At 50.6% G+C, this 18,602-nt stretch overlaps 1 protein-coding gene across 10 annotated transcripts in view; it reads left to right on the forward strand.

The window, feature by feature from the left end:
• Positions 1–18,602, forward strand: part of LOC123745666 (afadin) — a 356,634-nt gene that overhangs the window by 293,429 nt on the left and 44,603 nt on the right. Inside the window, exon 1 of one of the 10 annotated variants that reach the window (XM_069312046.1) lies at positions 14,683–17,359. The exons of the other annotated variants lie outside the window; for them this stretch is intronic. Coding sequence (XP_069168147.1) covers positions 15,098–17,359 — 2,262 coding nt within the window. The 5' untranslated portion in view covers positions 14,683–15,097. Of the gene's footprint in view, positions 1–14,682; positions 17,360–18,602 lie in introns of those variants that run through there. 10 annotated transcript variants of the gene reach the window in all.

The following is an 18,602-nucleotide window of genomic DNA, read 5'->3' on the forward strand; positions in this document are numbered from 1 at the left end:
AGATGACCTTTGTCAAGAAAATTACGGGACTAGACTGTATTTGATCTCCGAGAGAGAGAGTTGTACGGAGTAGTGAGGAAGTTAAGGCTGTTTTCAGTCCTCTGAAGGCTTTAAAGATGGCGGCTGCCATTCACCTTCAAGAACTATCAAACTAGGCTCTAATACAACCGGTATTTAAATGCCTTTTGGTATGTACAGAATAATGTTATGCATTAAAAGCTGTTTAATTATACAGGTTGCAGCACGCAACGTTGTCAATTCATTTTACACTTCAGGTTGTCGGATTTATCCTACCTATTGGCCCATACGAGCTGCCTCGTATGGGCCAATAGGCCTTCTGCAGTTACCTTTGTTCTTATCCGTGACAACGTCTCCCTGTGCAGACGAGGAGTCACAATAACTTGGCTGAAGTATGTTGACCAGACCACACACTAGAAAGTGAAGGGACGACGACGTTTCGGTCCGTCCTGGACCATTCTCAAGTCGATTGTGATTTGAATCTCTTCTTGAATTCTCAATCGACTTGAGAATGGTCCAGGACGGACCGAAACGTCGACGTCCCTTCATTTTCTAGTGTGTGGATTTGTCAACAACGTCTCCCTGTGGCATCTTGGTGACAGCTACTAACATTTGGAAATGTCACGTACCTGAGCGAGCCAAGGGGACTAGTCAGCTACATGAACAAAAACTAACTATATTTTGTAAAGTCAAGAGTCTGCTCTGGTTCACTTTCTCTTCAATCAGTTCCACTCTTATTCCCGTCATATATAAACTGTCTATTAGCTGCTCCAGTTACTAAGTGATCCACCAGTTGGATCTCTTGCTTTCTGCATCTGTTTCTTTTCCTCTTTATCTGCTTCTGGCCCTTACCTGTGGCAGGTGGCTACCGTTACCTGTGGCAGGTGGCTACCGTTACCTGTGGCAGGTGGCTACCGTTACCTGTGGCAGGTGGCTACCGTTACCTGTGGCAGGTGGCTACAGGTGGCGAATCTCCCAATCCTGAGCACTCCAGGTGCAAACTCTTGATGGCAGGAACTGCGGCATGATCTCGCTAACTACAACATTGACTTGAGTCATTAAACCCTTCATAGAGCTCCCAGAACAAGATATCTGGATCCTTGCAATGACTATCCATTCCCGTGTCCGTTTTTTAGAATATCCTCATAGTGCATTCAGAATGTGCCACACGGGCTTGTGATCCCATGGTTCTGTGCCACTAACCATCCTGCGAGATGGGGATTACAGTAAGGCAACAGCGCTTGATACAATGTTACTACATATAGTCCAGGATCACTGCACGAGTGCTGTGCTATAGTGATATAAAATAATAGCAATACGTGGCTTGTACAATATTGTACCTGAAGAAGTCCAAGGTGATCCTTCAAGGTGACCTTGCTCACGTAAGGACTGGGTTGGGAGGTGGTGACGCTCTGTAGGTGATCCAAGGAAGGGATTAGGTGACTTGAGGTCTAGATTGATTGATTGGTGGAGATTAAGCCACCCAAGAGGTGGCACGGGTATGAATAGCCCGTAAGTTCAGGTCTAGGAGCAAACTCTTGCTATATATCTTCGTCAATCAATCAGGTGGAGGCTTTGTCGCGTCCAGTAGAAAGAGAGGTCATATGCCTCGACTTACTATGATATATTACATGCATCATTCACCCTGAACGTTATTCTTGTCACTGGAATGTATTCACAATCACACCTCATATTATATCTATCGTAGTAGCTGTCACACGTGTGCGCGCGCAGGCGGCTTGGACGCAACAAATAAATTCCATTCAGTGTCATTGTCTTGGTGAGCGCGGCGTTCTGCACACGCCGCACTCAGTCACAACTTTCACTTCATTACTGATAGTTGTATTACATGTACTGGCTAGTTCACATGACGTAGGACCGCTTGGGCTGGACGGTAGAGCGACGGATTTCACTTCATGCCTGGTCGGCGTTCAATCCCCCCCCCCCCCCTCCCGACCGTCCAAGTGATTGGGCACCATTCCTCCCCCCCCCCAGTCCCATCCCAATTCCTTATCCTAACCCCTTCCAGGTGCTATATAGTCGTAATGGCTTAGCACTTTCCCCCCCTGATAGTTCCCTTCACACAACGAAGGTGCCTTCTGTAGGTTTCCCACAAGACCCTAGTTACAAAATAAATTTCTGACCTACATATTTCTTAGGAGTGGGTTTTTTTCCTTGCTTATCTAACGAGAGAATCCTAACAACTATAGGTGAACAAATCCTTAAGGGCCGTGACGAGGATTCGAACCTCGTCACGGCCCTTGTGGATTTGTTCATTTGATGCATCACGCTATTGTGATTTGTGTGTAACTATAGGTGAATGTCACCTTATTGTTGAGTGTGAAGGGCTCCAGGAGCATTTTTCTCGCTGCTCCATTACTTCATTTGTTCGTCAGTGGACAAAGCCTCGTTTATAGAAATTTACAGTTAAGCTTTTCCTGTTCACCCGTGACGATATGTATAGGTAACAAGTGGGGCTTGTGCCAGCTGTCACCACAGCGTCCGACCCTGCCGTTGTTCTGCAAGTACTCTTAGTGGTTAATATCATTAGAGAGGTGACAAGAGGTAGTCTAGACCTGCCCTTGTATAGGAACGCTAATGATGACTTGGCACGCACGTCTGGCAGCCCAAACATCCACCCACCCGCCCACTAGCCCACTCGCTAGCCCACCCACTATATAGCCCCCCCTCACCCCCACTAAGTCCAGCACGGGTGGTGTGGCGATGCCTTACCGAGTACGAGTAGCCGCGCGTGAAAACACTGTTTATATCTTATTTGTATGAGGTAGTGAAGCAAGAAGGGTCAGATGAGGCGTGTGGCTGGCTGGCGGACCCTGACCATGGTCCCCCTGACCCAGGCACGTGGCTAGCATGGTGTACTGGGAACCATCTGGTCCCACCATCTGGTTCTTGTCGAGGTGTCCGCATTACCTCGTGGAGGAGATCAAGGGTTATTGTCACCGATCTCGCATTGACTCTTCCACGAGACTAATGTTGTAACATCATTACTGGATCATTCTCATAACGGCAGTGGTGAGCAGGGATGAGTTGGTTGGTAATGAGAGCGCACTTAGTTATGGGTTGGGACCTTGAGGGTAGCCTGAGGTAGCCTGAGGTAGCCTGGAGAATTGCGGATGGCCTCAGGCGGCCTGCACACCAGCTGTTGTTACCTGGCACTTACCGTTGCTAAACGAACACCCACCACAGCTCCCTTGACTGGACCAACACCCACCACGCTTCCCTTGACTGGACCAACACCCACCACAGCTCCCTTGACTGGACCAACACCCACCACAGCTCCCTTGACTGGACCAACACCCACCACAGCTCCCTTGACTGGACCAACACCCACCACAGCTCCCTTGACTGGACCAACACCCACCACAGCTCCCTTGACTGGACCAACACCCACCACAGCTCCCTTGACTGGACCAACACCCACCACACCTCCCTTGACTGGACCAACACCCACCACAGCTCCCTTGACTGGACCAACACCCACCACGCCTCCCTTGACTGGACCAACACCCACCACAGCTCCCTTGACTGGACCAACACCCACCACAGCTCCCTTGACTGGACCAACACCCACCACGCCTCCCTTGACTGGACCAACACCCACCACAGCTCCCTTGACTGGACCAACACCCACCACAGCTCCCTTGACTGGACCAACACCCACCACACCTCCCTTGACTGGACCAACACCCACCACAGCTCCCTTGACTGGACCAACACCCACCACGCCTCCCTTGACTGGACCAACACCCACCACAGCTCCCTTGACTGGACCAACACCCACCACACCTCCCTTGACTGGACCAACACCCACCACAGCTCCCTTGACTGGACCAACACCCACCACGCCTCCCTTGACTGGACCAACACCCACCACAGCTCCCTTGACTGGACCAACACCCACCACAGCTCCCTTGACTGGACCAACACCCACCACAGCTCCCTTGACTGGACCAACACCCACCACGCCTCCCTTGACTGGACCAACACCCACCACAGCTCCCTTGACTGGACCAACACCCACCACAGCTCCCTTGACTGGACCAACACCCACCACACCTCCCTTGACTGGACCAACACCCACCACAGCTCCCTTGACTGGACCAACACCCACCACGCCTCCCTTGACTGGACCAACACCCACCACAGCTCCCTTGACTGGACCAACACCCACCACAGCTCCCTTGACTGGACCAACACCCACCACAGCTCCCTTGACTGGACCAACACCCACCACGCCTCCCTTGACTGGACCAACACCCACCACAGCTCCCTTGACTGGACCAACACCCACCACAGCTCCCTTGACTGGACCAACACCCACCACAGCTCCCTTGACTGGACCAACACCCACCACAGCTCCCTTGACTGGACCAACACCCACCACACCTCCCTTGACTGGACCAACACCCACCACGCCTCCCTTCACTGGACCAACACCCACCACAGCTTCCCACCAGGGTGTGTGCTCCGAGGACCCGGGGAGCAGGTCAGCGTGGCGGAGGCGGTTACCGCTGGAGCCAGACAGCACAAGGGACCCGAATACGATTCCCATGGAGAGGTAATGTTGTTTACACATCAGTATGAGCACCCTAAGGTATTTTCCCCAGTATAACAGAGTCCTGCATCTTGGTTGTTGTAAAGAACAAACTTGTTGATGTTCATTCAGATAAGAGTAGTGTGTGTATCTTTTCACTCTGGGTGGTGCTTTCACTCATGCATGAGATAACTTGTTTACACTCCCAGCGAGTAAACATCCCCTTGCTGTGGACCTAGGGGATGGGGGGTTCAGTCTCTAGGGATAAGCCCTGATTGGCCACAGAGCCTTGTTTCCTCCGGTTTGACTCTTTGCTGGATAGATGAGTCACGTTTCTTTAACGCATTCGACTCCAAGCAACATTCTGTTGGAGCAAGCTATCCCCACCCTCTTGACCCCCCCCCACCCAGACCCTCCTAAGACCCTCCTCCCCAAAGACTGGTTTGACCCCAAGTCAAACTTGTCCCTATATCGGATTTGTGGGAGCGGATGAACTCACAGACCCCAAACCAGGTATAGTCCAGGCATTACCATAGCATATATATTTGTATTAATCGCTAAAAATACGCTTTTCGTTGTGTTTTATATTAAATATATAAAAATAAGTCAAATATAATACAAATATTATATTTTGTTTTATATAAAAATTAAATATTAATATTACAAGACCGAACTTTACCTTTTCCTGGTGAGAGGAGTTTCACACTACGACCCGGAGGGAAGAGGCCTGTAGCCTTCCGGGTTGACTCGTCCGGTTAAGAAATTGTTGTTCCGAGTAGCTGAATCTATAACAAGTTCCAAGTAGCACGGGCTATGGTGAGCCCGTAGTGGACTTACCTGGCACAAGAGCGGTGCTTTGTGCTTTCATGTAGGTAAAAGCACTTTGTGATGTGTGTTTCCAGGTGAGAGGAGAGACTGTGGCAGACACGTTTGGGTGATAATCTTGATGCCCCGAGGCGTACCTCACTCGCAGCCGGCCGGTGGCTCATTATTTGAATTGTCTGAAATGTTGTCAAGGTTAGCGAGGGTGGGACTCGACTTTTACCCCCGGAGGCCACGTGGCTATTACTTGCAGAAGGCGCAGCTGTGATGGGGGAGGGCGACAGATGTCACCTGTACCAGTACCTGCCACACTGCTGTGAGGGGCAACAGATGTCGGCTTCAGCAAGGGCACTTGCCACACTGCTGTGAGAGGGCAACAGATGTCGGCTTCAGCAAGGGCACTTGCCACACTGCTGTGAGAGGGCAACAGATGTCGGCTTCAGCAAGGGCACTTGCCACACTGCTGTGAGAGGGCAACAGATGTCGGCTTCAGCAAGGGCACTTGCCACACTGCTGTGAGAGGGCAACAGATGTCGGCTTCAGCAAGGGCACTTGCCACACTGCTGTGAGAGGGCAACAGATGTCGGCTTCAGCAAGGGCACTTGCCACACTGCTGTGAGAGGGCAACAAATGACTCTACCACCAGAGTAGTGTAGCCTCAGCTTCACATACCATTGCTCTAGTCTTATCTACCCAGTCCAAGTAGTATGCCTCACCCCCTACTTACCTACCTATCTCCCCCCCCCCACACACACCTACCTACCTACCTATCTACCTACCTACCCCCCCCCCACACACACACACACCTACCTACCCCCCCACACACACACACCTACCTATCTACCTACATATCTACCTACCTACCTACACATCTACCTATCTACATACATATCTATCTACCTACCTACCTATCTACCTATCTATCTATCTACATATCTACCTACCTATCTATCTACCTATCTATCTACCTACATATCTACCTACCTATCAACCTATCTACCTACCTATCTATCTATCTATCTATCTATCTATCTATCTATCTATCTATCTATCTATCTATCTATCTATCTATCTATCTATCTATCTATCTCTATCTATCTATCTATCTACCTACCTACTTACCTATCTACCTATCTACCTACCAAACTATCTACCTACCTATCAACCTATCTACCTACCTATCTACCTCCCCCCCCCCACACACACACACCTACCTACCTACCTACCTATCTACCTACCTATCTACCTACCTACCTACCTATCCTCCCTATAAGACCTATACCGTGTGGCCGGGTGTGAAAAGTAGATTGTAGCCGGCGTAACCTTCTCGGCTACAGGAAACAACGTTGTAGTCCAGCTCCTGAGTCCATTATGTGTAATTAGGAGCGTTCTTCACAGGATGTGTGAGGAGTAATGTTCCATAATGTTATCAGCGGTGGTGAGAGAAGCTTCTGAACCTTGCCCACGTCTCTCGGAGTTCACAGCCCCGCTCCTGTGCCAGGTAAGTCCACTATGGGCTCACCATAGCCCGTGCTACTTGGAACTTTTGTTCTGAGTAGCTGAATCTATAACAACACAACGTCTCTTGAGGGAGTTGGTGGGGGTTTGCGTGTGTTGTGGGGGTTTGCGTGTGTTGTGGGGTTTGCGTGTGTTGTGGGGTTTGCGTGTGTTGTGGGGGTTTGCGTGTGTTGTGGGGTTTGCGTGTGTTGTGGGGGTTTGCGTGTGTTGTGGGGTTTGCGTGTGTTGTGGGGGTTTGCGTGTGTTGTGGGTGTTTGCCTGTGTTTGCTTGTGTTGGTGGGTGTTTGCCTGTGTTTGCTTGTGTTGGTGGGTGTTTGCCTGTGTTTGCTTGTGTTGGTGGGTGTTTGCCTGTGTTTGCTTGTGTTGGTGGGTGTTTGCCTGTGTTTGCTTGTGTTGGTGGGTGTTTGCCTGTGTTTGCTTGTGTTGGTGGGGGTTTGCGTGTGTTGGTGGGGGTTTGTGTGTGTTGACGCGTGGAGGTGATTAAGAGCGTTGAACCACCACCGTCCCAGGTGCGTGTTGTCTGGCTTACTCAACAACCCGTCGTGTTCTTTACGGAATGGCCCAACCGGTTTAGAAATGGGACGCTTTTGTACCCGTTAAAGCACCGTAATACTGACGTAATCTATGCATGCAGTCTCCATAGGCTGGGTTAGGTTGTAGAGTTTCCAAGCTCAAAAACTTGTTTGGTAATTACAAACGATGGTTGAGTAAAGATGCACGGGTTTCGTAAAGTGGATAGGCGAATGCTTGGTGAATTCTGGCCCAGGTACGTCATAAGTTGTGGGGTTGGGAAGCATGGCTACTTTCGTGAGCCGGTCGGCCGAGCGGACAGCACGCTGCACTTGTGATCCTGTGGTCCTGGGTTCGATCCCAGGCGCCGGCGAGAAACAATGGGCAGAGTTTCTTTCACCCTATGCCTCTGTTACCTAGCAGTAAAATAGGTACCTGGGTGTTAGTCAGCTGTCACGGGCTGCTTCCTGGGGGTGGAGGCCTGGTCGAGGACCGGGCCGCGGGGACACTAAAGCCCCGAAATCATCTCAAGATAACCTCAAGATAACCTCAAAATTATAATGTTAATTATTAATTAAGTGATGTGTACTGTATTGTGGGTGTGGAAGAGTGTCAAGTGACGGTATTCAAGGTCACCGGGCGGGTGGTCTCGCCCTTGAGTGCTAGAGGCTTGCGTAAAGCTGTGGAAGGGAGAGGCGTATTTGGTCTATAGTAATTGAGTTTACTCGCCTTAAAAGGTGTTGTGAAGGAGGTATTCCCCTGATATATCTCTCCCTCCCCCACTCTCCCACCTGTGTCACCTGTGTCACCTGTGCCGCCCCCACACCACACTCAACCTTCCTCCACGTACCGGAAATACCTCTGATACACCCCCTTACTCTTATATTTTGTTGACATATATATTGTCAAGGTTATTTATGTGATGGTATCTGTGTATTGTGTTGATCGACGCCCGGGGTTAGTGTGGTGGCATTGTAGAGCGCGACTGGTCACGTGGAGACGCCCTCCGCTAGGTGGTGGTGAGTCAGTCAGTCACAGAGGGCGAGCCCTCGCCTCCACCTCTTCTGGTGTGGCTTGTCGCCACCGCCACACCCATGTCTGCACCGCCACACCCATGTCTGCACCGCCACACCCATGTCTGCACCGCCACACCCATGTCTGCACCGCCACACCCATGTCTGCACCGCCACACCCATGTCATCACCAGGTTCTCTGGCTGGCCTCCGCTGTAACCATTGTCTAGTTGTGTCGTCATCTTCACGTATAGGACAGCCGTCAAAAGTTTATTAGTAGTAGCAGGTTACAATGATGTGTTGATGACTGACTATACGCGGGTCCGGCCACTAACGATACCCATCTCCCCGTAATGCTTCTTTTACCTATCAGATAAGCACAAGGCCGCTCCCCAGACATGAAGGGGCCTACTGGCCTATACGAAGCAGCTCCATGCATATACATGTCTGACCAACGCTTGAAAAGGTCACCACTTGACCCGGCAACTTGTTCTTCAAACTAACCACTCGTTCCCATACTAGTAGTTACCTAGTATGGGACTTGAACTGCGTCAATATCTGTTCCAATGAGAGTCGAGATGTCATATGTTAATGGGAACTGATTTAGCCATGGTTAGCTATGAGGAAGACAGAGCCACTTACCAATCTCCTCCAAGGAGTGCCGGACCAACCGGGTTGTGGTGGGTATGTGGGCCTGCGGGCCGCTCCAAGCAACAGCCTGGTGGACCAAACTCTCACAAGTATAGCCTGGCCTCGGGCCGGGCTTGGGGAGTAGAACAACTCCCAGAACCCCATCAACCAGGTAACAGGGAGGCAATGGTGGTAGTCCTGCCACCACTGACGCTAGGCTGCCACCACTGACGCTAGGCTGCCACCACTGACGCTAGGCTGCCACCACTGACACAAGGGTGTAAGGTCCAGGGTGTTCCGGGGCGTACAGTTTCCTCTCATGTTACACGCCTGCCCTTCACCCGTACTGAAAAACTTCAGTTCGCCGAGCAGGGGAAACTTTGATCGACTGATGCCACTAAAATGATTTATTTTTGTGCATGTCCCGCTTCAGGAATGTGTTCCAAATCAACATTTTATACATTGATGACACAGCAGATATTGAAGAAAAGACCACAATGGGTGTGTAAGTGTATTAATAAACCACATTTTCGGATAAACCATCATCCATTATCATTTATATTAACGTTTACGGCACCTTGATCAAAGTTCATCTGAAAGTTTGGTTTAAGAATACGCTTGCATAGGTATCGAGTGCTTTATTGCCCTTCATTTAATACTACAGCATTGTGGTACGTTTCTCCACACCAGATATTGTATTATAAATCACAGCATTCAGTAAGTTTATTTTCTTAGTGTAGTGGGTTGGTGTAGAGGTCTCGCTACCTCTTAACTTCCTGCTGCAGAGCAGAAGCCATAGTATCCACTCCCCCCTCACCCCCCCCCCACCTCACTATTGATGGGGGGTGGGGCAGAGGGTCTCCTCCTTCACCTCTGGATTTGCCACTTCACAAAAAATCATGCGAACACAAAAAACAAAACAACGTATGAACCTAAGCAACCCACCTACTCTTATCGAGTCGGATGCATGGAGAACGTTATCGTTACGGTGGTTTATTTTTTAAATAATACGTCAGATTGTGAACGGATGGGGTTGATTTCGTTAAAAATAGGATGTATTATGTCACAATAACGTGGCTCAAGAATGTTGACCAGACCACACACTAGAAAGTGAAGGGACGACGACGTTTCGGTCCGTCCTGGACCATTCTCAAGTAGATTGTAATAATGGTCCAGGACGGACCGAAACGACGTCGTCGTCTCTTCACTTCCTAGTGTGTGGTCTGGTCAACATGGGATGTATTAGATGACTGGTCGTCAGGGCGGGGGGGGGGGGGGGCAAGGTTACAGTGTAGTCAACATCTGTTCCGTTGTCAATCTGCTGTCAAGGTTATTCTGTCCTGTGTACAAACTGCAGCTCCTGGGCTGGTTGTTCAAGGCGTGTTTAAGCTCTCCAAGTGGTCCACTGGCCGCTGACTGGCTGTGGTCATACAAGTAGGCCTAACAGAAAAAAATATTACCTCATAACACCTGGTATGGGGGGGGGGTAGGGTAACTTATCCATCCCCCCCGACACCCCCCCCCCCCCCCCCCCACAGCGACATTTCCGTTTCCACCTCAACCCATGTCTCAAGGTTGACTGCCTTCCGTCATCTTGGGAAACTTTAAGACGACCGCGGCCCACAACTGGGGGTTGAGGGGGAGAGACGGAAATCGTGAGTGTTGTTCATGGGACAACCAATGTGGTTATACCTTGGTTTGTTGTACCAGGCTACGCTGGTGATGGCCGTCTTTATGTGTGTGCAGGTATTTGACCAAGCTGGAGAGAACCAGCGGTGTGCTACCAGCAAGAATGTGGCATGGGGGGATGGGTATTGTGGGTGAGCGTGTGAGAGTGCAAGCATTGACGCTGGGGGGGGGGGGGTAGCTAGGGATATGTGTGTGGGGGGGGGGAAGGGGGTGTTGCTCTTGGGTGCTGGTATAAGTGTTTTTATTTCACCAAAACACCATCTTCTTCTCACCTCACACCAAAACAACGCCCCCACCCCACCCCACCCCACTTTCCTCACCCAAACCTTGTCCTGCACGGCACTAATTAACCCCCCCCCCCCCACACCATTCGGGTACTGTTACTTGCATCTTCAAGACAGCCACACCCTTCCATCCTCCCCCCCCCCCGTGGCCACACCTACCTCCCCCCCTACCCTCCCAGCCACACTCACGATGGTACAACACTCGTAGAGAATTGTTCTCTCCTTATAATTCACCTGATTTTTTTGTTATACATATTCTAAGTTTCGTTAACACCCGTTGTCACTCAATTGTTGACTAAAACATGAGGAAACGCTGTAGGACATTGTGTGTGTTGGTGTTGCCTCGGGGGAGAGTTTAATTTACAGCAAATGTGTTGAGGATGGACGCGCTTACTGCTTCCCGGCACGCCCAGAGGGATAGGAAGGACCGTGAGGAGGGTAGGAGCAGCCCCTCATGCGAATGGTAGTAGGAGCCCTCACGAGAATGGTGGTAGGAGCCCTCACGAGAATGGTGGTAGGAGCCCTCACGAGAATGGTAGTAGGAGCCCTCACGAGAATGGTGGTAGGAGCCCTGCATGGTAGGAGGAACTATAATTGACAAGGTAAATCATGTCAGGTTTACATGGTGGATGTAAGTGAGGTTGTGAGGGCCTTTGGCGTGTTGACACGACACGGGTTGTAGGGGTTGTAGCGGACATTGTGAGGTGGGGAAGGCGTATAAGGATCCTACATGAGGTAGGAGGCATGAGACAGTGTTTTGAATCCCATCCTCCTGAAATAAAAAGTACTTAAAAGTAACCACGTGATCGAAAGCACAAATATATCGTGCTGGACAACCAGAAAGTTGTTTTTTGTATGATTAAATGTGGACAGATGATTATGAAATGTTGTTGTTGTTGTTGATGGGCAAGAGGCAGCAAACAGGAGCTGAGGGGGGCGGGGCAGGAGCTGGTTACAGGTGCACCTTGCCTGTCTTAACCAGCGTCTCACGCCTCCATGTTTGTACACATTTGCATATCTTGCATCGTCAAACAAAAAACACACAAAAAAAGTCCCTGGTTTGCTTTTGTGGTGATACAGGTATGGTGTCGCGCGTGTGTGTGGGTATCTCTCTCAGGGTTCGAAAGATTAGGTGAACACCTTCGTAGGAAGGTGTTCACCTGTTCAAGATGACCATGAACAGCGGCTCTTAATAGCCTGGTTGACTTTAACCCCTCCCCCCCCCAACCTACAAGGAGGCCTGGTCGAGGACCGGGCCGCGGGGACGATAAGCCACGAAATCATCTCAAGATCACCTCAAGGGAAGCGTCCCCACCCCCCGGGACGGGAGCCGGTCGGCCGAGTGGACAGCACGCTGGACTTGTGATCCTGTGGTCCTGGGTTCGATCCCAGGCGCCGGCGAGTAACAATCGGAAGAGTGTCTTTCACCCTATGCCCCTGTTACCTAGCAGTAAAATAGGTACCTGGGTGTTAGTCAGCTGTCACGGGCTGCTTCCTGGGGGTGGAGGCCTGGTCGAGGACCGGGCCGCGGGGACACTAAAGCCCCGAAATCATCTCAAGATAACCCCTTGGCTCCCCCCCCCCTTCCCGGCGTCCTCGCCGAATGCGATATAGTTGACTAACTTTCAGCTTGGCTACAGGCAGATGAGGCAAGCCACTACTGAATATCAGGAGGAGCACTGTGCGTCCAGTGAGCATGTACAGACACGCCACCGCGGGCCCCTTCCCCCCCACACTATATTAGTGGCCTGGGGGAGGTGGGGAGTCACGTGGGCTCTCGCTAAGGTCAGGCTGCACACGTGGTCAACCAGATTCTATAAAACCTGACGTCAATTTGAAACTGGATTTTGTTTTTACTTAAAATTATGCTTGCAAGCAGAGGGGGGGGGGTGTATTCTATGCACTGGTGTGTGTGTGTGTGTGGGGGGGGGGGGGGTTGCAATCGCGATGATCTCAACAAATAGCAGTATACAATTCTGTCAGTATATACCGCTGGAGTGTCTGGGGTTGGGGGGAGAGGGAGGGAGGGAGGGGGGGGGTTATTGTGGGCGCCTGCGGAACACGGGGTGGAGTGAGTTACCAGGTCTCTCTTGCTGTTGCAAGAGTCAGTCACTCAACATGGACCAACAAGCTTCATGCGTGACATGTACAGCATGGATGCCCGGGGTACTGACAATCGTCGTTGGGGTATACAAAAAGCCAGAACAATCCCATTAAGGTTTGGCCTCTTGTATCGTGCGCAGGAAGATCAGCGGTTAATCCCGTTAGATATGATCTCCGGGGTGGCCGTAAGACTCGCGGCGGGTACAAAGAAATGAAGCTTTCTCTTAGTTCGGTGAAGCGAGATATTTGTTTGCCAGCGTTAAGGTAGGGCATACTGGGCCCCCATAGAGTGAGTGTTCCTTAGAACGGATTCATACTGTCTCACATGTTGTTTAAGATTCAGCTACTGGGAACAAAAAGATCAAAGTAGCACGGGCTATGGTGAGCCCGTAGTGGACTTACCTGGCACAGGAGCGGGGCTGTGTGGGCGTGAAGGCGACACCTGCAGATTATAGCGTCATGAGGTGTGAGAGAGAGAGAGAGAGGTGAGGTTGGTATTGAAGGAACTCTTAACAATATATGTTGGGCGGGCCTCCACGCTCGACGCCCAGCTATTGTTGAACGTGTTCACCACCTCTATAGTGACTCTCCCACTATTTATCTACGTGATTCATTACCCAGAATTCTCCTAGACTGGACTCTCTCATTTTACATTGGTGCACTAAGATAGGATCTGAAGAATTTCCTGCCTATTAAACTAATGTCGTAATCATATTTGAATACAGACCAATGCAATACATTTTGAAGTGTATTGTGGTACAGTGATATAAATTATCATAATTGATATAATTAATATCAATTATCACTATCACATATCACTATGTATCTCACAAACATCACACTGTGATGTACAAGAATGTAAGAACTCTTGTATAAGTAAATAAATTGCTGTTTAGTGTATGCCAAAACAATATTATTATTATTATTATTATTATTATTATTATTATTATTTAATATTTATTATTATTTAATTATTATTTTTATTAAGGTTTATTTAGGGAAAAATTCATACGTTCAAATTTTACAAGATTTTACAAGTTACAAGATGAGGTTAAGATTTCTAGATAAGAGCTAGTATATACCAAGCCTAAAGCCACTAATAGGCTCAGCGTTTATTATTTAATCTGAAACAGCTGGGAGTAAGACACTTTAATTTGTAAGAGAGGTATTAGTAACAAGTTCAAAACTCAGTCACTTTCATAACAATTCCTCTTAAAATCAAAATCTATATATTTGGGAGTGTTTTGAAGACGGTATGGATAGATTTTGAAATTGAAGTAAGTTTCTTGAGGTTAGAATGGATAGAAATAGGTTTATTGAGGTTAAGATGCATAGAAATCTAAGTTTATCGAGATTAGGGTGAATAGAAATACGTTTATCGACGTTAGGGTGAATAGAAATACGTTTACCGAGGGTTAGGGTGAAAAGAAATACGTTTACCGAGGGTTAGGGTGAATAGGTTAAGTGGTGGGAAGTGGAGTAGAGAGGGCGGGAGCTCGTGTATGACAGTAGGGTGGATGAGTAGGGTGGAAGGCAGAGCAGTTGGTCCTGAGCGGTGGTCGGGTGAGGGTGTGTGTGGCGGACGCTCCGTACTGGGGCTGGTGTAGTGTGTCGTCACTGTGCACCGTAGATACTCATCATGCTCACTCACTCACAGTTCTCTCGTTACTCTTGCGCCGTGTGGCTCTAACTACATGCGGGAATTATATGATAAAGTGTGTCGTCATTACGATGAACTATGAATTGAATTAAATAATGACTTGAAAAAGAAGGTTGACAATGAATTTAAGAATACATTTTCCCGTGATGGTGAATATAATTGGTTAAAAGGATTGTCTTAGTGAATATAATTGGTTAAGGGATTGTGTTTAGAAAATAGTGAAGGCGTGTTGGGTAGAGTGGAGACTTAGTGATCACCATGTGAATGGTGAAGTAAGGGAGTGAGAGTTTGAAGTATGGTGTACCTAGAGGAGGGTGGGCAGGGAGGGTGGGGCGAGGTGGTGCTGCCTTCCCCTAGCTCCGAGCCCCCACCCCCTTACTCTCCCCCACGGGTGCCCCACCACCCCCACTTCTTCCCCCAGGGCTTCCCTCACTTCTACCACTCCATCTCCGAGTACTACGATCTCTCGTCCTCACAGCCCAGTAGTCTGACTAGTCACGACACACTCAAGGGCCCACCGCCGCCCTACCCACCCACCACGGCGCTTAAAGCCGCCCACGCCGCGCTTAATCACGGCCCCTCGAGTGCTTTCTCTCCTCCCGCTAAGACCATTAAGTATTCCTATCCTCCGCCGTACACGCCCACGGATAGTTGCAATGGACGGGGGAATATGTCGTCCCAGGTACAGCAGCGGCAGGAGTGTGGTGTCCCCAGCAGCAGACCGCACGCTGTGTCCACCGACGACCCTCGTCACAGGGCGCGGCGCTCGCAGCCTCATAGACACCAGCAGGAGACGACGACCCGTTCGCTGGATCCTCGCGATGCGCGATACCGCGTCAGCGACGACGACACTAGGTCGTCTAGCGGTCGTCGGAGAGTGCCCGCGAGTGGAGAGCGTCACTGCAACAGCCAGATGGGGCACGGCGGGTATCCTGTGTCCGGCAGGTGTGTCACGGGCAGCGGGCACCCGCGGGGACCGCTCCTTAGAACTGGCAAGAGTCTGGAACTACCGAATGAGCGGTTGACCCAGCACCACCACCCACCGCCGCCCACCGCCCACACCCACCCACGCCACCCGCACCTCAGTCACCACCACCACACCAAAGACACAAGTGGGCACCGTCGCACCAAAGAGCCTCTTGGCACCAACACTCGTTCTAAGTCAAACCAGTTAGCTTACGTGGGGATTCTTCCCTGCAAATCTTCCCTCGGGGGACATAGTGGAGCTCCCGAGGGGCACCGGGGCACCAGCGGTCGCTGCGAGGAGCGGTGGGTAGCGCGGGCATCCCGCATGGAGGCGGCTGCCGCGCGGGCCACGATGGCTGCCCGCGCGGTGCCCGTCACCGCCATCAACAGCGGTCACGCCCTCCAGTGTGAGAGTAACATGCTGCGCGCACGACTGCGCTCCTGTCGTTCACTCGACGAACTGTCGGACTTGCTGGAGGAGGAAGCTGTGGTGCCCCGCCTCCACCCTGCAGTGACGCGCAGCCTGGACGACCTCACGGAGCCCCTCTACGAGAACTACGACATCATCAATGCCCATGCCCGTAGCACGCGCCAGGGAACCACCCACAACACCAGTGTTCCGGACCTCCTGGAACCCCCGCCACGACCCCCGCGTCAACGGAACAGTTCTCTGTCGTCCCTTCTGGATGACATGAGCAGCAGCGGCACCGTCTCCCTGACGCGACGTGCCCTCAACACCAGTGTGCCCGACGTGTTGGAGGGCGGCACACTCTCCTGGGGCTCGCCCACCTCCACCCTCGGCTCCACCCTCTCCAACGCCCGCGATCGCGACGCCACCAGCGACATCGGTGTCCAGTTGCAGAAAATTCGGGAGGTGGCGCGGGTACTGGGCGTGAAGTACCGCAGAGGAGAGCTGTCGTCGTCTTCCGCCAGCAGCAGTGGCGCGGGTTCGACCCACACCAGCCCTCGCATGCCTCCTCACGCCCACGACGCCTCCACACCTCCCGCTCACGCCCCCGGAGTGCCTGCGCGTGCACCTGTCATCCACGACGTGCTGCGAGATGGTCGGAAGCTGTCGCCGCAGCACGCACAACCGCAGCCTGCCGCAGCCCTCACGCGCGACACGGACGCTACCAGTCAGGAGAGCGGGTATGGTTCCGTTGACTCAAGATCCCATCGGCAGCAGCAGCAGCAGTCTTATCCCCATCACCAAGCAGCTCAACTGGGCCAACACCAGCCGCGAGATCCCCGTCATATATGTAAAGCTCAAAAAGTCTCAAAAAGCCTCAAGTTTTCATATCATGGCCAGCCAGAGCAAAGCGAGTCTTCTCGTGCTCCAACGCAGCCTCAACAGAAGAACTGTCAGAGACCCGTTCAAGCTAACACGAAAAGTCAACGTCAGCACACAAATGACTCTCTCAGGAGTCACCAGGAGACGGGGCTTTCCCTCAGCATTTATAGTCGACACCAGCCAGACAATCTCCAACAGCACGCTCGCCACCACCAGCACAATCTTCAACAAAAACGCCACCAACTCCTCCAACGACAGCAGCAACAACAGCACTGTGTTCAACAGGTGGAGCTACATCAGGTGTGTGGAATAACTGCTTCTTGCGCTCCAGTGATTATTACCTCTGTCATCGACATTAATAATGAAACATTTGCGAATGTTCACTTTTTATTTGATTGCGAATTGGATGAGGTTGGAGTAAGGTAGTTGATTTTCTCTTGTGTTGATGGAGGTGGTGTATTAGTCGCGTCTGGTAGACAAGGCCATTCTTGGTAAAGGTTACAAGTCCATGCTGCTTGCCTTTCTTACACGCTGCTTGCTTCACTTCCCCGGTCAAGCAAGCAGCATGTATCCACGCTGCTTGCTTCACTTCCCCAGTCAAGCAAGCAGTTTGTATCAATGCTCCTTGCTTCACTTCCCCAGTCAAGCAAGCAGTTTGTATCAATGCTCCTTGCTTCACTTCCCCGGTCAAGCAAGCAGCATGTATCCACGCTGCTTGCTTCACTTCCCCAGTCAAGCAAGCAGTTTGTATCAATGCTCCTTGCTTCACTTCCCTGCTCAAGCAAGCAGCATGTATCCACGCTCTTTGCTTCACTTCCCCGGTCAAGCAGCAGGTATCCACACTGCTAAGCTTGCCCTCAACAATGTCTAGTCTTGACGCATCATGTTCTCTTAATATCACCACTACATCAAGATTTGATAATATAATACTGTATTTTGACAATCATCATCCAAGTCCATCACGCTTTGCCCATGTTTGCTGGGTTAACCTAATTGTCATAGCACTTCGGGTGAGTTGCTAGGCCTAACTGCGCATCATTTTGATAATGGCTATTATCCACAAAAATACATTGGGAAATGTATTTGAATGTCGAATTACTTACCTTAAAATATCCAGTGGGCTTTCGTAACGTATTCTAGTTAAACAAGAGAGTGGAAAGCATTACCAACATTCTCCTTGTTACCGTGAGTGCTTTCTGGGAGAAAGATTAATATTCAATCCGTCCTCTTGAATACTACATCCCGAAGGCCCAAAAAAACTGCTGTACTGATAATCATAGCTGCTTACAAAAATTGAAGTGACGTCCGGTTTTCTACTCTGGTAGCTTAGGTTCGGGCAATTTAGTGCATCATTTTAGTGACGTTGTGAATGTTGGAAAGAACGGGCATTGAGTCATGCTCTCCGCCTACCGACGCACTGCATACTGGACTCGATAATTGACCATTGTGTCTCGCTCGATTCTGTGTCGATTTTTATGTCGGGGGACAAAGTTCTTGCGTGGCGGAGACTATGACTGGACCTCAGAGGTAGTCCAGTATGTAG

This window comes from Procambarus clarkii, chromosome 71 (assembly GCF_040958095.1).
Source record: "Procambarus clarkii isolate CNS0578487 chromosome 71, FALCON_Pclarkii_2.0, whole genome shotgun sequence".
In the NCBI taxonomy this organism is placed as follows: domain Eukaryota; kingdom Metazoa; phylum Arthropoda; class Malacostraca; order Decapoda; family Cambaridae; genus Procambarus; species Procambarus clarkii.